General features: G+C 36.8%; 1 protein-coding gene across 1 annotated transcript; it reads left to right on the top strand.

The window, feature by feature from the left end:
* Window positions 1-517: 517 nt before the first annotated feature.
* Window positions 518-1672, top strand: LOC134650080 (THUMP domain-containing protein 1 homolog). The gene has a single exon (XM_063504907.1). It carries the CDS (start codon window positions 658-660, stop codon window positions 1519-1521), a length of 864 nt encoding a protein of 287 aa, XP_063360977.1. The 5' UTR covers window positions 518-657; the 3' UTR covers window positions 1522-1672.
* Window positions 1673-19648: the final 17976 nt, after the last annotated feature.

The raw sequence follows: 19648 nt of genomic DNA, 5'->3' as shown, positions 1-19648 counted from the left end.
CTCAGGCAGAGAGTTTATTAAAAGTTTGTGCAGGCTGCGTCTTGGCCATTGCCATTTCCCAGCTCATCTTTTTAGGTTAAAATTGTCGACTACTTCTGTTTGTAACTTCTGTCCCGCTAATGATTGTAATCTAGACCATTTATTTTTTAATTGCCCCTATTTTAATGTACAGAGATTATTATTTATATGCACTTGTACTGACGTATTAAAAAACACAATAATGCCAACATCCGTACAGGAACTTTTAAGGCACTTTGTATTATATAAAGTTATATTTGATTTTGCAAAAAACACTTTCGGCCTTTTGTAGGTGTCCGATTTTTTTTTTTTTTTTTTTTTTGTGGATTGATAGTTTTTTTTTTTAAGGTGTGTGTGTAGTTTTTAAGTAGTTAAGGTTCTATTATTATATCAGTTTGTAATGTACTCAAAATATAATTCATGTTTAAGCTGATGGCCGTGTTGCCAAAGCTTCAATAAATTAAAAAAAAAAAAAAAAAAACAACTTGTTTGACGTTCGTTGACATTTGACAACTTGACATGTTGATGGTATGATTGCGATTTTATAATTCCAATTCAATACGTAATAATCTGTTATATCATACTCCAGAGTCCAGGCTTCGTCATTAACTTATAGTTCACTACATACAAACAGTTATAATGGGTGACACAAGAAAAAAGAAGAAGTTCTACTTTCGGAAGCGTAGGAACAAATATTTCTTGGAACCCGGCTTTCGCGGCTTTTTTTGCACGTGTAACTTCAGGGAGAAAGACTGCGTGAAAGAAGTTTACAATCTGTTGAATGAGTATGTGGAGAAGGTGTATCCAGATTTGGGAAGTGAAAAGTCACAGGAGGCGGCGGGCGCGGCGGGGGACCGTTCCGCTAGTGAGTCTGAAGAAGAGACTGATATCGGCGATGCGCTAAAACGAGAAGTGGAATCTATGAAAGTGGACTCGCAAAAGTCGCTCAAGCACAAACGCTTTCAGGTCGTGGAGACCGGCGCATCCAACTGCATTTTCATTAAGACTAATCTGCCTAGTCCAGAAGAATTAACTATGGCCATAATCAAAGACTTGTCGGAAACAAAAGTGCAAAAAACCCGGCACGTCATGCGCTTGCTTCCCATCATGGCGACTTGCAAAGCGAACCTGCCTGACATCATGGAGTGTGCCGGGAAGCTGTTTGACAAATATTTCCTGAAGAAGTCTTCAACATTTGCTGTGATTTTTAATAAACGCTTTAACAGTAGTGTGTCTCGGGACTTGGTCATAAAGGAGCTTGCGGAGATGATAGCGCTAAAAAATGGTGATAACAAGGCTGATTTGAAGAATCCTGGGCTCTGTGTGATTGTTGAAATTATAAAAGGAATCTGCCTGTTAAGCATTGTGGAGGATTATTATAATTTTAAGAAATATAATTTACATGAATTATGTAAGGAGGAGAATAATGATGGCGAAGCAACACAAGCTAAGAGATTGAAGGCTAATTCAATTTCAGAAACTAAAGATCCAGAGGATCCTTAATAATCTATAATTATAATATGTAATGAATACATATTAAATATAATATTGTTATGTAAACTGTTCTATGTAACCAATCCCCATATACCAAAATGTGTCTATACTCTTTTCCAAATGTGAACAATTTTGATTAATATAAATGGTCAACTATGAACTGTATTTTAATTTTATTTGACTTAGCATCATCAGTGATTACAAAAGACATTACCACATCAGGTTATGTAATGTAGTATGATCAATAACTTGGTTTGTTTATGTAATGTGATGTTATACAACATTCCGCGTCGACAACAAAGTTACGTAACGCAACATGCAGGCTGCTCCTCCCACCAGTTGCCTCCCATGTAGCGTCCAAATGTAGTGGACAAACAATAGATGGCGCCTGTTGTCTTTTTTCCTGAAAACAAGAAACTAAGTTATTGCTTCTAAACCACCAAATGGGTATCAAAAAAGATTACCATATTTTGAATGAGTTTAATTTCTCAAGTGTTTATATTATAATTATAAATTTACTTTCTAGATTAACCTTTTAACCGCCAGCAATTTTTGATCGAGCGTGCTCGTGTCGCCACCGACAGTAATTGTACCACGCAGGGTAAGGTTGGCATAGTTACGGGAGTTAATGTGTTGTAAAAACCAAATCAGATCTTTGTCTTATTTATCAGACTGGCGAAATGAGCTGGATATGTAATGTCTTATATATCAGACTCTGGCGGTTAAAGGGTTAAGTAAGCTTTTCGGTATCAATATCGTAAAATATGGACGTCGTGTGAAATTTAACCGTATGGACTTGAATTTAGGTAACTTTTTCTCTGTTAGACACATTGTTTTCTTAGGACGAGTTTTCATTGACAATGTCGACGGCTCCCATCGCGGCCCGGCGGTCAAAGAATTAAATAGGTATTTGATCAACACCGATTAGCCGCGTAAAAGGGGTTAGGAATGTGCATTTGAATTGGTTGCATTAATTTCTTCGGTAACAAGAATTTTATTTGGTGGATAACCGACAAAGTAAATTGATACAATGCTACTTTACGGCTCGCTTAGTTTAGCACATCTTGCTTCAACTTAGCACGTCTTGACGAGACTTCGAGATGTGCTTCGATAGAAGTTCATAGTGTTTTCAGTAGCCTTGTAATTCAAGCGGTGCCACATGTGCGTTGTCGATGCACAATACACCTCTTTCAGTAGTCTTATAATAGATATACTTATACCTAGATATGTCAATTCAATTCAGGTAATTCTAATTAAGTTAGCCTGAGCAAAAATACAAACCAAATTCCACTAGAGCTTAGAACACATCGAAAAAACAACACAAATAAATTACCGCCTAGCTCTCCCCATAACGAAGCATTCTCCAAAGGGGCGAGTTGCAAGAACAGTAAAGAGCTGGTAACTAATTTTTAAAGTAGGAAATGGGAGCTGGCAAAGGTGTTGAAACAAAGGAGGTAATCAACAAAGCGTATGGTACTCGCCTCGGCGATGGGTCAGCGATAGTGGATTGGCTAACTAAGGGCTATTATTGGTAGGTTTTACTTCAAAATGTGCAGTTAGAGAATATTGAAGCTGCATTAAAACTTAAAAATTCAACTTGAAATTACTGGCATCGTATCTCTCGTAAATAAGAAATTATTATCAAATCAAGTTAAGAATTGTTAAAGTTTGCTATCCTATACTAGTTTTGTATGTGTGGGCCTAAACCTGCCGAAGCCGAAACCAAAACCGAACCTTCGGTCGGACACAATAAATTACACCTTTGTTATTTACTTCGTCTGACATAATTTTTTATCCCCGAAAAATAGGACCTTTGACCGGCCACGTCAAACTTTGCAACCACTAATTAATGTAGTGGCGGTGTCTGCTTACGCCGAAAAAGAATCTAATTTGGATTTGAGTCATGCAGCAGTGGACATCAGCTAATGACTTCCCCTGACGGTCGTTAGGGCCGCTTCTCGATTTATTTTTTCCCTCGAGTGACTTAATCAGCGAGTTTCCTTTTTCAACGGGCCGGTTTTTATCGCACAGAATGATGAAAATTCGTCATTACTTAGCATTGTGAGTTGATATGAAATAGTGGGAGTTGGTTTGCTATAATTTTTTTGTAGGCGTTTTCAAAATGGTTTTTGTATTTTGCTTTCACTTAGGTTGCAGTGCAAGTGTTATTTTAAAAGTCAAACTTCTATGGAGTTATGACGTATAGTCTGTGCGGAAAGAGAAGAGTCGTGGAATGTATTGGGCCCCATACATTCCACGACTCTTCTCTTTCCGCACATACTCTAAATTATATTTGCATTGAGTAGGTATGCTATCAAAATCGTTGCAGAATTATCTTGGTCCAATTCTATGGACCGTAAATTTATGATCTATATTATATTCTAGGCCTAAAACTATAATAACATGTAATTTTCTATGGAGACTGGTTACTAACGTAGCCAACGTAGGTATAATTTCTAACTTGACCCAGATCCAGCCTCCCAGCAAATATATTCGGGGAATAGGTAAAATTGACAAGTTGAACTCTGGCATACGTATTACGATCCTGCCCGTCTCGCCGTGGCAAGCAATTACGTTGACAGGCAGAATCAATAACGTGTCAATGGAGTCTACACCCGGTCTTCAATTTGTTGTGTGCCCGAGAGTTGATTGCGTCTTACGACCTGTAGGTATCAGAGTAGATTAATATACAGTAGTTTACTGTCGCCATAATAAATGTAGGTACATCGCAGGCAAAAACAAGTGGCAAATTGTCACTGCCGAAGGCATAGCTAGCTTCGATTTATCTGGATGAGTAACGACGAATAGCCATTGTCTCGGAGATTTGAAACTCGAACATGAATTCCTAAATGTTCGGAGACAGGATACTGTTGTTCTCCCTATACTGTCTCTAGGTCAGAGTATCAGGGTATTGTTTGGTACTGCATCAAAGCTAGATGTACCTACCGCTTCGATTTGATTGCCGTTACAAAGAATACCTAAACCAGCCAATCCTTCGTGTTGTCAAAGGTTCCTTGATTGTGTTTGACACATTGGTATTATTAGACTTGAATACTATAGACTTTGTAAGATACATAAGAATAAAAAGGTTTTTGGTGCCCATTTACGTCAGTAGAAAAAGGAGGAAAATTTGAAAAATGGAGGCCCGAAGGGTTGTTTAAAAAGTACTTATCCCTAGAAAATTTTAAAAATTGCCCCTTTTCCACCGACAAATTTAGTTTGCCAGACTACAACGAATCGTGACAAACAGTTTACTGCTGTAGCTCCCCATATTTGTCATTTACATCCAAGGTGTAATTACACCATTCGATAGCTGAAAGATCAAAGATGGATCAAAGATTCGTTACGTTGATAGATGACGCGAGCGCGGGGGAGCCGCCGCCATTTTGAATTGGTTGTCAATGAATTTCTCTTAGCTATAAATGGTTGGATTGAACTTTATAATTTATGAGTAGGTAGGTACGTTTGTGTAGATAAAGTTGTATTTAATTCAATTGCTCGGGCGCGCTTGACTCACGACTCAGCAGTCCATTAAGGCACAGCCCAAAGAGCGAGAAAGAAAACGCGTCATGAGACTCATATGTTAAGGAGAAATTCGAGTAAGTATGTAACTGATGTTAAACAATAACAATTCTATACAGGTAGGTAGATAGTACTAGTACCTACTTTTGATGTACAGTCATGTACCTTCTATTCTTTAAATTCTTGAGTAGGAGAAGCTGTTTTACCTCGGACAGTTTTTTCTTTTATGAATTTTAGAAAAATACTAATGGCTGTAGAATTATTGTTTATCCGAATCTTATAAGATACATTAATAAACTATCTATTACGATATAAAATTTAAAGATCAGTTTATTTATTTTGATGGGATACGTTGACGAAAAAAAAGGGAAAAGTGTCCAAGGAACAACACCCCTGATGTACCTCGGTCATTTCCCGTTGTACCTCGGACATGATAATTTTAATTAATTAATTTATAATTTAATCATAGAAAAAATATTTATATATGAAATCACTGATATTTTTAGCATATTTACGCCATTGAATAGATTTTTCTAGTACAATTACCTTCGAAAAATATATTTAACAATGGTAAATTTTTATTTTTGCCTAAAACATTTTATGCATTGTTTCTAAAATTGATTACTTGGTAACTTATAACGTATATATAACTAATAATTATAAATACGGCAAATATGAAACCTTAAGTTAAAAAATAATATTTTCAGTAAGTAGCAAGTACGGGCCAAGGTACAACCTATTTTCGTTGTCCGAGGTACAACAAAGCAACTTTTTGGACAAGTAAGCTTGGTAATTAGCACTTCCAATTGAGATTAGGCTGAAATGATCCTACCATCGAGTACCTAATTAACTTAAGTTTAACTTATTATATTAAGTTTTACTATCTATTAGCAAAACATGAAATAATCATCCTTGATGTAAAGTTCGAAATACTGACTTTTCATAACACAATTTATATTTTAATTTTTTTCTTGAGTTACCAGCCGCTCTCAAGTTTCGTTGATAGCTTGTTTTTTATACTTAATAATAACGTTTCAAATAATATAAATGAAATATTTCAATAACCGTGGCAATGTGGAAATATTGCCATCTGTCCAAGGTACAACAGTTTCCCCTACCTATAGCGAGTATGTTTCCTACCAATGTTTAGAACCTACGTATATCTTTTAGGAATAGAACTCATTTATTGTATAATAAGTGTTATAATAAATACTAACTACAATTAAGATAACTAAAGCTATAATATTAAAAATACTTATCAAAATTTTGCGCCTTTGGTAGGGTGCCCTATACCTACAGTAATATGTATATATCTTTCTCCTACCTACAAAAACATTGGTTTATTAGGATATTCAAGGGCATTCTCGTATTTCAAGCCCACTTACTATATTTCGTATTATAAAGGCATCAAAGCTTTTTAAAGTGGTCAAAATACGAACATGGAGGCCGAAGTAAAAAGGAAAATGACCCGCTCTCTGCGGTTGGCTTTAGCGAACTACCTACTGTAAAGTTTCAGGTTCAGTTTAAAACTTGTAATTTTCAGTGCTTATAAATAGAGCAAATAGATATGAATTAGAGTACCTACCTTAAATAATATATTTATTAATCTTGAAAAGTAAATGTAAGTTTAAATCAATTCAATTTAAATTCTCTCACTTAATTTAAAATCTGTTAATGTTTTGATATTGATATGATACGATCTCTCGCGCACTGTGAGTCGTGTAAAGTTTGTAGGTATTAGGTATATCAAAACATTAACAAATGTTGAAATCTGAACACCGCTCATATTTGTTTTCGGTGGGTAGAATAGGCACAGTGTAGGCACGTTCTGTATTAATACAAACTCGTAATGATGGCAGCATTGTGCCCTCGTACTTTTAGTTTACTCCCTAAGGTTCTGTACTAATTAGCGAATTTAAATTAGACGTCTAGTTAACGTACTCAGCGAGCACGTTCAATCAGATAGTATCTGTGTATAGTTCGCTTCATAAGGTTACGTTCACATTGACTTGATTGACCTGTCAAGTTTAGATTTTATATTCAGGCTATAAAAGACATAACTCAGACATTCAGCATTTGACGTACAATGACATGTATTACCAAAATTAAAGAAATTTCTTTACTAACAGCCCATATAATAATTATGTATACGTAGGTGGTAGGTGCCTACCTTTTAAGCATGGGTAAATTTTAAAAGTCTAAACCATTCCACGTTTTGAATCGGTCTCCTCCTAAGCTATTTTGTTAATTAAATAGTTTGCACACGGTGAAAATATTAATTTATGTTTGCGATTCGATACGGCCTTGAAAACATTCTTACTGCTTCTTATGATGGTTCCCAAGGCTCTGCAACGCATTAAGTGGCTCATCCGATATTGCTTATGTTCAAGGGCGACGGTGACCGCTTCCCATTAGGTGACTCGTCTGCTCTTTTGTTGACATCTGAGCATTGTGTTGAAAGCTCTTTGCCACGTGTGGACAGTGTTCATATAGTTGGCCTGTCTATGACTAGCTGTGTCCGTGTAGTCTATCGAGCGGTGTAGTGAGAGACCGCCCCGGCCGACACGTCGCAATGACGAGACAAATTGTTCGCCAGTAATTGGCATCGCGTTGTGGACCGACGAAAACGTCAAAGGTATTGAAAAATGGCATGCAAACTTTGATACATAGTGTTCATTAGTGGGCAACTGGGCACGGTTTTGTAGGGGTCTTTTTTTTTAGCGGGGATTACGGAGACGCGTCAATAACTTAGGGTGAGGATCTATACCTACTTATGCACAACTTTGTACTAGCATTTTACAGTACCTTTCGTTTAAAAACGCTAATCATGATTAAACAGCTGAACCGATTTAGAGGAAATTTGGTATGGAGATAGTTTGAGGTCCGGGAAAGGTCATAGGATAGTTTTTATCAGTCATCACCATTCCAAATAGACGTAGAGTATAATTGTGTTGCACAGCGAGCGATGTCTGTTCTAATAAATAGGCCCCACTAGTTCTGAAAAAGGCCTGTAAAAAGATCCACAAATAAAACCTGCCTAGAAAACTAGTTTGGATTTAGGTTTCGGTTACTACTCTGTTTTACTGTTATTGATAGCTGAACGCCCGTCAAACATATGCTAATTGAAAATACGTGCAATGCATTGTTTTAGTAACAAAAATATAACCCTGCAACGAAACGTATACCACATGAAATGGAAAATAAGCTTAACGTTAGCTGTTATTTGGTTATGAATTTCCCCGCGTTTCAAGGTGAAACATAGCGAAAATAAACCGCAGGAATTGCGCCAGCACAAATAAAAGGCACTGTAAACAGCAACTGTTTACTATTCGCACATAAATCTAAGGAGGCGATGTTAAGAAATTGAAACCGCATTGAAAATCTGCAGCCCGCATCTGCGCTCGGTGTTTCGGCCATATTATGTAGAAGTGAGCGGAATAAGCCGCACTTTGTTACAAATCCGGGACTTGGGTTGGATTTGCTGGTGTCCGTTTTGTGCTTGTTATTCCAGCGCTCCAGAGCCGCCGGCAGCTTAAGTGCAGTCCACACACACGGCAGATAACAAGGGCTGTGGGATCGAAAAACTTATTCCCGATTTCATTGACGGGGAATTGATCGGATTAGGCGTGCAAATAGTCCGAAATAAAACGATTAAATATATGTTTTCACAGGGACCATCATTCGGCGCGAGAGGTATAAGAACTGCTACCCATTTTAAAGGAACATATTGCCAATAAACGAAGTGTAGTGCAGCAGCAGCAAAATTAGAAGCAGCTGGCCCAGCAATCGTATTTCTAAGTATCGAACACCCATCGAAACTTTTTGTTTTAATCTTTTATCGATGTTGCAAATTATCAAAAATAATTTAAGCAACTAGCTTCCGCTCCGGAAGATATTTATAACAAAGACTAGAGATTTGTTTCACGGTTCCTGTGGGAACCTTTATAATCTGTGGGTTTTAATTTAACATCGATGATCTTCCTTTAAAGCATTTTTTCTCATCGAGTACCTATTTATTAGGGCTGATTTAGACGGCGCGCGAACTCGCATGCGATTTTAGTTACATTACGGACTGTTGGTTACGTCCAATTCAACCGACCGATCAAAACCCGCAATGTACTTAATGAAACTCGCATATGAGTTCTCGCATCGTCTAAATGGGGCCTTAGGGTTCCGTATTTACTGTATTAAAGGTTTTAAAACTCTTAAGAACCATTGTGACGTCTCTTGTGTTGCTTTTGAAAAGTGTGATCCATGAAAGTCTACCATATATAGAATAGAATAGTTTATTAAACAAAAAGAACATAGTGAAAATAAAGTGTCACGAAATAGCCCCATCTCAGCTCATATGCATATGGCTCATATATATTACTATGAAAAGCCGTTGTGAAAGTTGAACGCATGAAAAATCGGTGCTTTGTTCAAAACTTAATGATGTTCAGTTAGTTTCCATAGCCTCTTGAAGTACATTAAAACATTTATAAAATATCTTTGAGCACTTTTGGTTACCTATCCAGATCGTTGACTGGTACGTCGTACGTCGTGACCTGAACATAATGATCAGACCAAGATGATAGCAAATTCAAATGTAATAGTCTAAAATTTGATGCTATAAATAAAACATCAAAGGAACGAATTGCTCGAGATAAGGAAAATCAGACACAAACCTTTTATCGATTTTGTGGCAGAATAGATTAACCTAAAATCGCTGCTGAGAAGGAAAATAGCTGCTAGATATTATAACTTAGGTACCTATTGGAAAAGTCAATGCTCTCCCACCCCATCAGAATAATAATGATAATGACATTCTTTGAGACGATCAAATTATTAAGACTGCTACCTACATACCGCTATGATCTCCTGTACAAAGTTGGTAGGTACTCTCCATAATATAATGTTACACACACGATGTATTTTCACTCAGGGTACGTTGCTGCGTATGCCCTATCAGGGGGCTTAACCAAGATGCACATCGTTTGCGCTACGCTAATATCCCTCTGTCACACTAATATGGAAGAGTGAAGAGTGATCACATCAGACATCAGCGTTTCGCAAACGATTGGCATCTTGGCTAGGCCTATAGGCTGTGCTCTTCTTTTATCAAAGCTATCTACTGAAACAGTTTTAATATAATAAGATATAACATAAGCGCAATCCAAAGTGCCATATTGGGTACTTAATATACAATTTAAGTAAAACTGAGATCTAAGTAGGTACCTAAAATAAAATGTCTCCATTTCGATCAATGACAAGGCTTTGTTATTCACTAGCAGTCTTATTATCCACTCGTCTGTGATATTATCAGGAAGACGCCATTTTTATTTTCCTATAATTTCAGCATGGCGACCGAAGCTTTAGTTTATCGTGACCGCTGTTTGCAAAAAGAGATATTTAAAGGGTCCACGCTGGGTGTTGTACATTTTTCCCTCATTTTCCTGAGGTTAAGTGTAATTTAATGCAACCGTGGGACCCTTTGAAGCGTGAAACAAACGCAAATTAGGTGATTTTCCTACCCAAGGAAAATTTTCCTTTTCCTTGCGTATCTCAGTAGGTAGTAGTTTTCGTAAAATTAATGTCTTATCTTGTGTATGGGAGACACTTTTATCACTTTGTCTAAAATTATCTGTGTGTCATTTACAAATGTCAACTTACCCAGTACTTAATTGGTCAGATATGTTTGTGTATGTACATATACAATAGAAAAACTTATCTATTGAAAACGTATTTCATGATCTACGTCAGGTAGGGGGTCATCCATTAATTACGTCACACGAATTTCTAGGTTTTTTGACCCCTCTCCCCCTCCTTGTCACACTTGGTCACATTTGGCAAACCCCTCCCCCCTAGTGTGACGTCACATTTTTTCTACGAAATCGCCAAATCGAATTAAGTAAGTACCTAAGTATTATTAATAATTTATCAAAATATTTTTGACGATGTAAATATTAGTAATTTTATAACCCAAAACTGCTTAGGAAAGAAAATTAAACGAATAAAAACGATTATCGTTTTAAAAACTTATTATTTAAATGTACAGCGAATAAAATAATTTAAATAAATTTTCAGTTACTGATGAAGTTAAAGTGACGTCACAAAGTTTGTGTCTCCCCCTTCCCCCATGTCACAATATGTCACATTTTCTTGACCCCCTCCCTCCCCCTAAACGTGTGATATAATTAATGGATGACCCCTAGCTAAGGTTTACGTTAGGTAATTTACGAGTATAGGTTACAGTAAAAATTATTCAAACAGTGGAATTGCGCCATTTTACCCTCCAGTGTAAAATTGAAGTCTCATGGTCGAAATCTTGTCGAGTGTGAACTATCCTTTATCTTGTTCTATGAACGCTGCCACGAATCGCCACGACAATGCCTCACTAACTAGTGCGTATGCATTGTCTCCGTTAATACGTTATAATCCTACAAGTTCTAGGCATATTTGCCATATTACCGCCATATTCCAATATTACTCATTATGATACACACGTGGACATTGTCGCCAATCGTGCAGTCTAACAAAAATCGTTCAGTACCTACTAGTACCTAGTTATGTGTCAATGGTATAAACCTTACAATTTCACGGACGATTGCTGTAGTAAGCGTATTGTAGTCCAGCGGAGACATTCCTTTGATCAGGCCTCAACACGTTTACGAATATGTCATAAACAGTGACAGATTAATGAATACATTTAGATGATCTTAAGCATTTCTAGACCACAGTGCAGTGCCCTCTCTATATACCCTCTATCCAGGGACATCCATCGATTCTCGCAATTTGCAAATTTCAGTTTTTGCGGTAGGCCCCCTAATTAGACGTGGTGCACTAGTACTAAAAATAGCATTATTGACACAACTCTTCCTAGATTTGAATTGAAGGGATGTTTACAAAAACAACATATAACTGCTTAGAGCGGTTGACACTTTTTTAAGAACATTGTTAATCGTTTCAGGTGTCAACCAGTGTAGTCAGTTATGTTGTTTTTGTAAACATCCCTTCAATTAAACGAACAAGCGCCCACATAGACGGATGCCGCGCAACTGTGCTACGGCGCCAGAAGTTCCCTCGACGTGTTTACGTTTTGTTTGCTAACTCGAAACTCGGCAATCGCGTGGCAGCTCGTTAACGAAACTAAAACTGTTCCTAATTAAATTGTGAACTAGTTTACTTGGTTACCTGCACAATACAATTTGTATTTAATCGGTATGCGTTAACCCTTTTTGCGCGCCGCAGGTTAATATATCGCGTCTGTTTAGGTACGAGCACAAGTATGTATTAAAATACATAGCATAGGTCTGAGTCGTTTAATATAGAGCGAAGTAAATAAATGTGAAACAATTTTTGTGGACAATCATTTCGTGTTTATTTTATTCATTACATTTTATTCCCTTTATTTAGGTTCAGCTGTTCTGATACTTAATAAGATTATTAAGAAATAACCTAAACACCTAACTGCATCCTTAGGATCACTTCAATCACTTGTAAGGACTTAAGTTATTTTACAATACCTTTGTCACAGTACATATACTACTTATATTTTAGGAAAAAACTTTATTTTTATTTAGCTCGACCGAATATGTTTATATAGATAGATCAAGCCATAAAAAATATTGTTTGGTCGTAGTGACTTTCGAGATAAAGGGCCAGGTCATCAAACTCATTACTTTCGTAACTAAAAAAAGAAATAAGTCAACACCCTCAGCTACTTCGGGCGCTAGATTCTAATAAGAATTGTCTGTTGACAAGCGTCCTAAAAAAGCAAAGTCAAACTCATTACGTCGGTCACCGCAAAGGCTCTTGAAAATACCCTGAAATTAAAATAAAATTACCAAGTTAAAAAACTTGAGTAACTAGTAACTACTTTTAGGTTACTTAGTATACCTAATGGGTATCGTCTTGGGTCGTCCCATTCGTTTTCGAACTTGACGAAAAACGAATGGGACGACCCAAGACGATACCGTATAATGTACGCATATGTTTATGAAAAGTAAGTACTAAGTTTATAACGTGTAAAATGTACTATTTTTATATTTACCAATAAAGTCTGTATCTGTATAAAATTACATCATCGTGACAAACTAGTACAATCTAATGGTGCGATTGGACAACTTTATTTCAAGAATGATTAGAAATCTTAAAGTCACTTATTATGTCGCTTATTTTTTATTCTACTTTTTACATTCAAACATTATTGGTAAATGTTACAAAACAGGAAAATGTGAAAACTCTGACAAATTTTAAATTTGGGACTAAGTTGGTTATACAATCAAATTATAGCTCTTGATTATGGCTCGCTGTCGCACCGTAGGTGTATTGTTTTGTATTGTATTGTCCACCATTACATTGTATCGCGTGTCTATTTATAGATGGTGGCAGATAAGTCCCGATTACTCAAAGGTTAACGCGGATAATATGAAACGACTATCACAATATATCGGAGTCGGAACTATTGGCTTTAACCGCCTTGCAAACCGCTACACTGAAAATCAATGAAATGGGGTCACTTTTGAAGGAAAACCCCACACAAAGTGACACGGTAGTTGCTCTCAAGTGTAGTATGTCACGATTGTAGTACCGCATTAAAATTGTTCAACTGTAGTTTGAGAGTTATATGAGACGGTCCATCACGTGGAAACGTTTGTCTCAAACTTTAAGATTCCTTTTACGGCTCGTAAACAAGACATAATACTCGAGTTACAATGTTACACTATTTCGTATAGTTAAGAGGGTTACCGTTTACAATAAAGTTGGGCAGGAGAATGGCGGTGCCTATTGTACGCAGATAATAGGGGCGTGGGCACCTTTCTAATTAGAAGTTAGATGCTCTATAACAGGCCTCTTCATTGTTTGGGTTCATGTGTACAAATAACAGGAGGCGTATTCAGAATCGTGACGTTGTATAACAATTTGATAATAATATTTTTACATTGCGCTTGCGCTTATCTGAGAATGAAGTTGAGACGCATGGTTTTTAAATCGAATTGGCATTATACATATTATACGTTAAGTACTGAATTCTTCTGCTGTTTGTAATTTGTCCTGAATTAATACCAAATAGTTCTCGAAGATATTCTCAGGCAAAAGAGATACTGAAGCTTATTCTGATTGTAATTATGAATTTGATCTAGATGGATATGATCTGTCAGTTGTCAACAAAGCCATTTCTTAAACCAGCAATGTCATTTTTGCCAGCTGACAGATCATATCAAAATAAAATACATAACAAGTAGGTACAATCAGAATAAGCCTCGCTGTTGAAATTTTGTACCAAAGCTATTTAACTTTAGTATAATTTGTAACTAAGAGACATTTTTTTTACAGTTCAGAACTTTTTCACACGACGAACGTTTTATGAGTAGCTGTATTGTTCCCGTGACCTATTAGGACGTAAGTCACGTTGTAACAAAACTATATTTTGCACTGAGTCCGTCACTAACTTTTATCTCGTACTATGTACAAGATTCAAAATGTAGTAATTTTATAAACCTATTGGATTTTTTATTCCATCAAAATGTTGCCTTTGAAGTTTGAAGGGGAAAATGACAGAAAATTATATAAATCCTCTAGCACTAAGATTTTCGTACTTCATCTTTAGGTAAGAAAGCTTCGTTGGAAGGACAAGATAGTTTACGAGATGCATTATAAAGCGTTACTCCTAGATTAGATAGGTTGGAAGTAAGAGTCACGTAAAAGTTTAACGATGACATGAGACTTTTGTTTACGGGTTATAGCAACGACGGGTGATTGCTCGTGTGTGAGTGTTTGTGGCCACTGGCCTGATTTCTCAAACAATCGAAGGAGGAAAAGGGTCAAAATGTCGATAACAGGGTCGAAATGTCGATTCAGGTTTAACAACTTGTTACGGGTTTGAACAGGTTTTGATACGACTTTGACGATCGTCTTGGTAATTGGCATGCATCTCACCTTTTACCAATGATATTATATAACTGTAGGTAGGTTATACTTATACATAATGAGCATAAAATTAAACTTAATAAAAATAGAACAATGATCCCTTCTAAATACTTCATAAAAACAACCCGACAGCTTTCGATGCAAGAAAAGGCGGCATTTATTTTGGGGGTGAGAAATCTGGCTTTAAGTGTACTCAAAAATCAAAACTATAGGTACTACAAATTTGATCGTACAGGGTGGTCCAAAAATACGTCGACAATGATTTTTTTGATAGTATTGTTGATAATTTTAGCAAACGTTTGCGTTTGTGTATCACTGCCAAAGGAGAATATTTTGTCGATAAAAGTTTTGTTTCAGTTAAATCATTGTACTCGTAGTTTTAATTATTCATAACATTTTTATAAAAGTGTGTACCTAATCCAAAACATTTTTTGGCCACCTTGTAGTTTTAGTGCGTCGCGCTTGCAAAAATAAACGAAGCAAGCTTGCATTGAGTCTCAAATTGGACTGGTATTATTTACGCTTAGGTACTGTCGGAGTTTGCAAGCAGCCATTTTCTTCCGAAGAACGAGTGGGTTGCGGTTGCCGGTTGTAGATAATTTCAAGAAAATAATTCTTCAAAAGTGTTTCAGTAGAAGGAAGCGGGCACAGCTTTGTTTGAAATTGATTTTAGGCCCCAAAATTAGCTCAAAATAAAATATTTTTGTGTGACACCACTGTACTGGCCTCAAACTTATTGCCCGTAATGATATATGAGATATATGTCAATGACTGGGACGTTTTGATAAATGAAACTGTCAGAACTGTAAGAACTAGGATTCACACTAGTCCAATATTCAAAAATCGAACATCACTCGGTTGTACTGTAACAGCATAACTCGCGTAACGAGTGAAGTGTGCTCGACGCCTCGAGCCTGAGCTATCGCCATCTCAACCGCTCGAGCCTCTCCCGCAGTCACCGGCCCCACTCGCGAACTGCTTACTACAAGCCACTCTCTCATTAGGCAACGCTTCTTTTCTTCACAATACACTGCCATAGGTAAGTCAATACATAGAGCACCATATTTATGGCAGTCGTGGTTTAAACTTGCCTACACTTTGTTAGCATTTCAAACTAATTTAAAACTATAACTTTACTAACTACAAATCAATAAAAAGTCACTTAATGAACTTATAGGGCCTGAATTTTCGCAGTAGTTATGGCATTCAAAATGATAAACTATTCATACAGGTTCGCTCGGAAGTTAGCACACATCGCACGGGCGGCGCACAGGCGCGAAGTTTTTGCCCGTTTTTAAAATACTCGTTACATTTGAAATGCGAGAGCCACGTAAGCGCTTTAACTTTTTACTAACTTTTATTCTACGTGAATTTACACAAAAGCCAGACACAGCGATAATGTCTTCCATTTGTTAAAAGACGAGAATTACAACGCCGCCACCGACGACAGAAAAGAATAAAAGGGTTGTCTTTGTTGGTAGCAAGGGGAATACATTTTATGCAACCGCCCCGGCGCTTACATTTCTATGGTATAATCACCCCATTGTGAAGTCGCCGTGAGTATCTTAATGAATTGAATTAACCGTACTCAATCTTTTGATCGTTATCTTTAAATCTGCGCTGAACATTCAAACGTTTTCCTACAATGGGACTGAAATATTATCATTCGTTTAGAAAATAACGAAGTCGGCGTCGAATTTGTGCTGACCAAAGAAGCAATCTGTGAAAAGTTAAGCAAGTTCCGGGTTTGTCAATTTTATGAAAACGTATTGAATCGAGGGAGTACTGGATCCCTTTATCGGATTCTCGTACAAAGGTGTCCGAACGAAAACAGCCCGCGGTCGCCGGATATTGAGGCGAAGCTCCCACTAAGCCCTGGCGCAGCCATCACATAATTAATATAGAATACCCGGTTGCGCATAAATCGATCTTTTGTTATTGCAGAGGACGATGGACTTTACGGCCAAGACAAGCAACTCCATCTTTGCGGTTCGCAGGACGTGCCGTGATTATCCGTCTATTGCAGGATCTAGAGAAATTGCTGGCCCAGGGTTTAAATAATGTTTACCTACCTTAAATTATACCTGTTCAAAAAGGATTCTTTGTTTACAGTTACAAAATATAATTGCCCTGGTTGCGCGTAGGAACACTGAAGGTATTTCAAAGACTAGAGTTCTCGCAGTCTTGCCGACTGTTTAACTAGGAAAATACATTATTCAACGTTGTTTCGAAAGCAGTAATTGAGTGCACAAGTGTGTAGCGTCCGTAAGAATACAAGGAAAGTAAAGAGAATAAATAACACTCAATCGACGCACAATGTGAATGCCACGCCGATTCTTCAGTTGGTAACGATAAGTAGATCTGTTAATAATGTTATCTCAGAACCGAAAAGGGATCCGAAGGGAATTCGACCGATACCCCAATCGGTTCGTCACCAGCTGAGGATTAGGTACATTTTGATTTCGATTCATTTATATTTTCGACGTTATTAATCCCAGACGAAACAAAAGGGGATATGTTTGACGCCAATGTCTGTCTGTGTGTCTATCTCGTAGCTCTCCAACGGATAGGCCGATTTTGATGGCTATGTATCATAATAGAAATCGATTCAGCAGTTTGACGAGTATCAATTTAAAATTTTCAATTATTTACTAATTAAGTGATTTTTATAACATAAGAAAATGTATTGTCCATCTGGAAAAGCGAGGCCCTAACTATAATTTAATTGGTTCCATTTTTGTCAAAACCCAGCCTGACGAATGACGATGAGATCACGAGGATTGCATTCGGTTCGACAGCTTTTAAGATTTCGCTTAGCACCGACTTCAGCTAGCGTAAGTATATAAAAGGGATAATATTCTATTTTATTATCCTTATTGAGGTCGGTTTTACGTTTTGGTTTTTTTTTATAACACAAATTATTTTTCATTAATAATGTATGGATCCCAGATATTTGCGATTTTTTGAAGTATTTCAGAGTCTACCTATACAAAAAAGTTTACTTATCTGTCGCTGACTGTATGTACCTATAGTATGTATACCGAATAATTTAAGGACATGTTCTTATTCTAAATATTCCCTCTAATATTCCGCGCTGCCTCATGTGCAGATGTTTGGTGTACGCAGACCTCGAAGTTGATGGGCTGTTGTTGGCACGCGTCTGCCTTTAATGTTTTCAGATTACTTCTGTTTTATTATTATCTCAGCTCTGCATCAATAAAACATAATTCATAATATTTAGCAATGCGGCGGCAATCGCGATACGCGTAATGTAGTTGTATTGATTATGATTATCATTTAATTTTATCTATGCATTGGCGTCAAGCTGTAATGCGGTTTAACTTTGTTTTATCTCGAATCAAATAAATAATAGAAAAGTATGATACGAAGTGAAAAAAAAAATCATCACGACTCGCGACCTTAAAAGCTTTCGAGAAAAGTTTTTTATTTCAATTTTGAGGTAAATAAAACACAATTTTTATACCTTTTACAAAATGAAAGAATACCAAATATTATTATTTATGTATGATAGCTAATGGGGTGGACTGTATGGATGGAGATTATGGAAAATGGAAACTCGTTACACCTATGATTAAGTATTTTAATAAATAAAATCAAACACAAAGATAATATCAGTATCACGGTGACAGGCAGACTGACATCGACAAGGATTCGAATTAGAAATACAAATTAAAAAGGTATAAAAGAGGTCGCACGCCAGCCAGTCGCCAACAATGTAGATTGGCATTTTAACACAGCGAAATATTAAAACAATCCCCATCAATAATAATTGTTCATCCATAATAGCTGAGTGAATAACTATTCATCAATAATAACAGGGTGTGCTTAACATATAAAATCACAATATTATTGGTACGTAAATTCGAAAACATTAGCTACATGCATTACAGCGTAGGAGGATGGTAAACATTATTGTATGAACGACGATAGTAAGAGCTTCACTACCTACTTGACATTATACATCACATTGACACAGTTTCGAGTTCTCGGAAAACATTATGATGTTATGATCCCCAAAAGAAATCACTTCGTTATTATGTCATGTATAATGGCTGGAGATATAAATAATTCATAAGAGAATAGAATTTTCACTTAGCTGGTCGTAGCGCTCTTTATACACCTGAGCCCGTACCATGAGTCATTGACAGTGTCAAAACTGAACTGCCGTATTCGAACTTCAAGATATTCTCAAGAGACGACACGTACTAGATCTATTCTAGATACGTTATAGTTTAGATTTCAACTAGTTCTCTTTTGCAGCGCAATTCGGGCAACTAATGTCACTTTTACGATAGATCGTGTTAGATATCTATTAGATGTGAATTAGATCTCTAAGTAATATCTTTTGGAAATCGTTCAAGAGTATCTCCAGAATCGCGGAAATGTCAAATTTGACAGGTTAGGTCTTAAACATATCGTTATCGTATCTTGGCGATGTCTAAATCTAATAGATGTCTATTACAAAATCCGAATCGGGCCCATAAACGCTTTCGAGAACGTAATTTACTTTCTATACATCTCGCTTGCCCTAATATGCGAGATGCATAGAAAGTAAATTACGTTCTCGATGGCGTTTATGTCAGTGTCAAACTGGTGGTAGTGGTACTGCACAACATCCGCGACGATAGTGAGCTCCTGAGCTAGTTATGATGACTTTCTTCTATTTTTAAAAGAAGCGTTA

Source organism: Cydia amplana, chromosome 8 (genome assembly GCF_948474715.1).
Source record: "Cydia amplana chromosome 8, ilCydAmpl1.1, whole genome shotgun sequence".
In the NCBI taxonomy this organism is placed as follows: Eukaryota; Metazoa; Arthropoda; class Insecta; order Lepidoptera; family Tortricidae; genus Cydia; species Cydia amplana.
The sequence above is the reverse complement of the archived record's forward strand: the minus strand, read 5'-3'. Positions and strand labels throughout refer to the sequence as shown.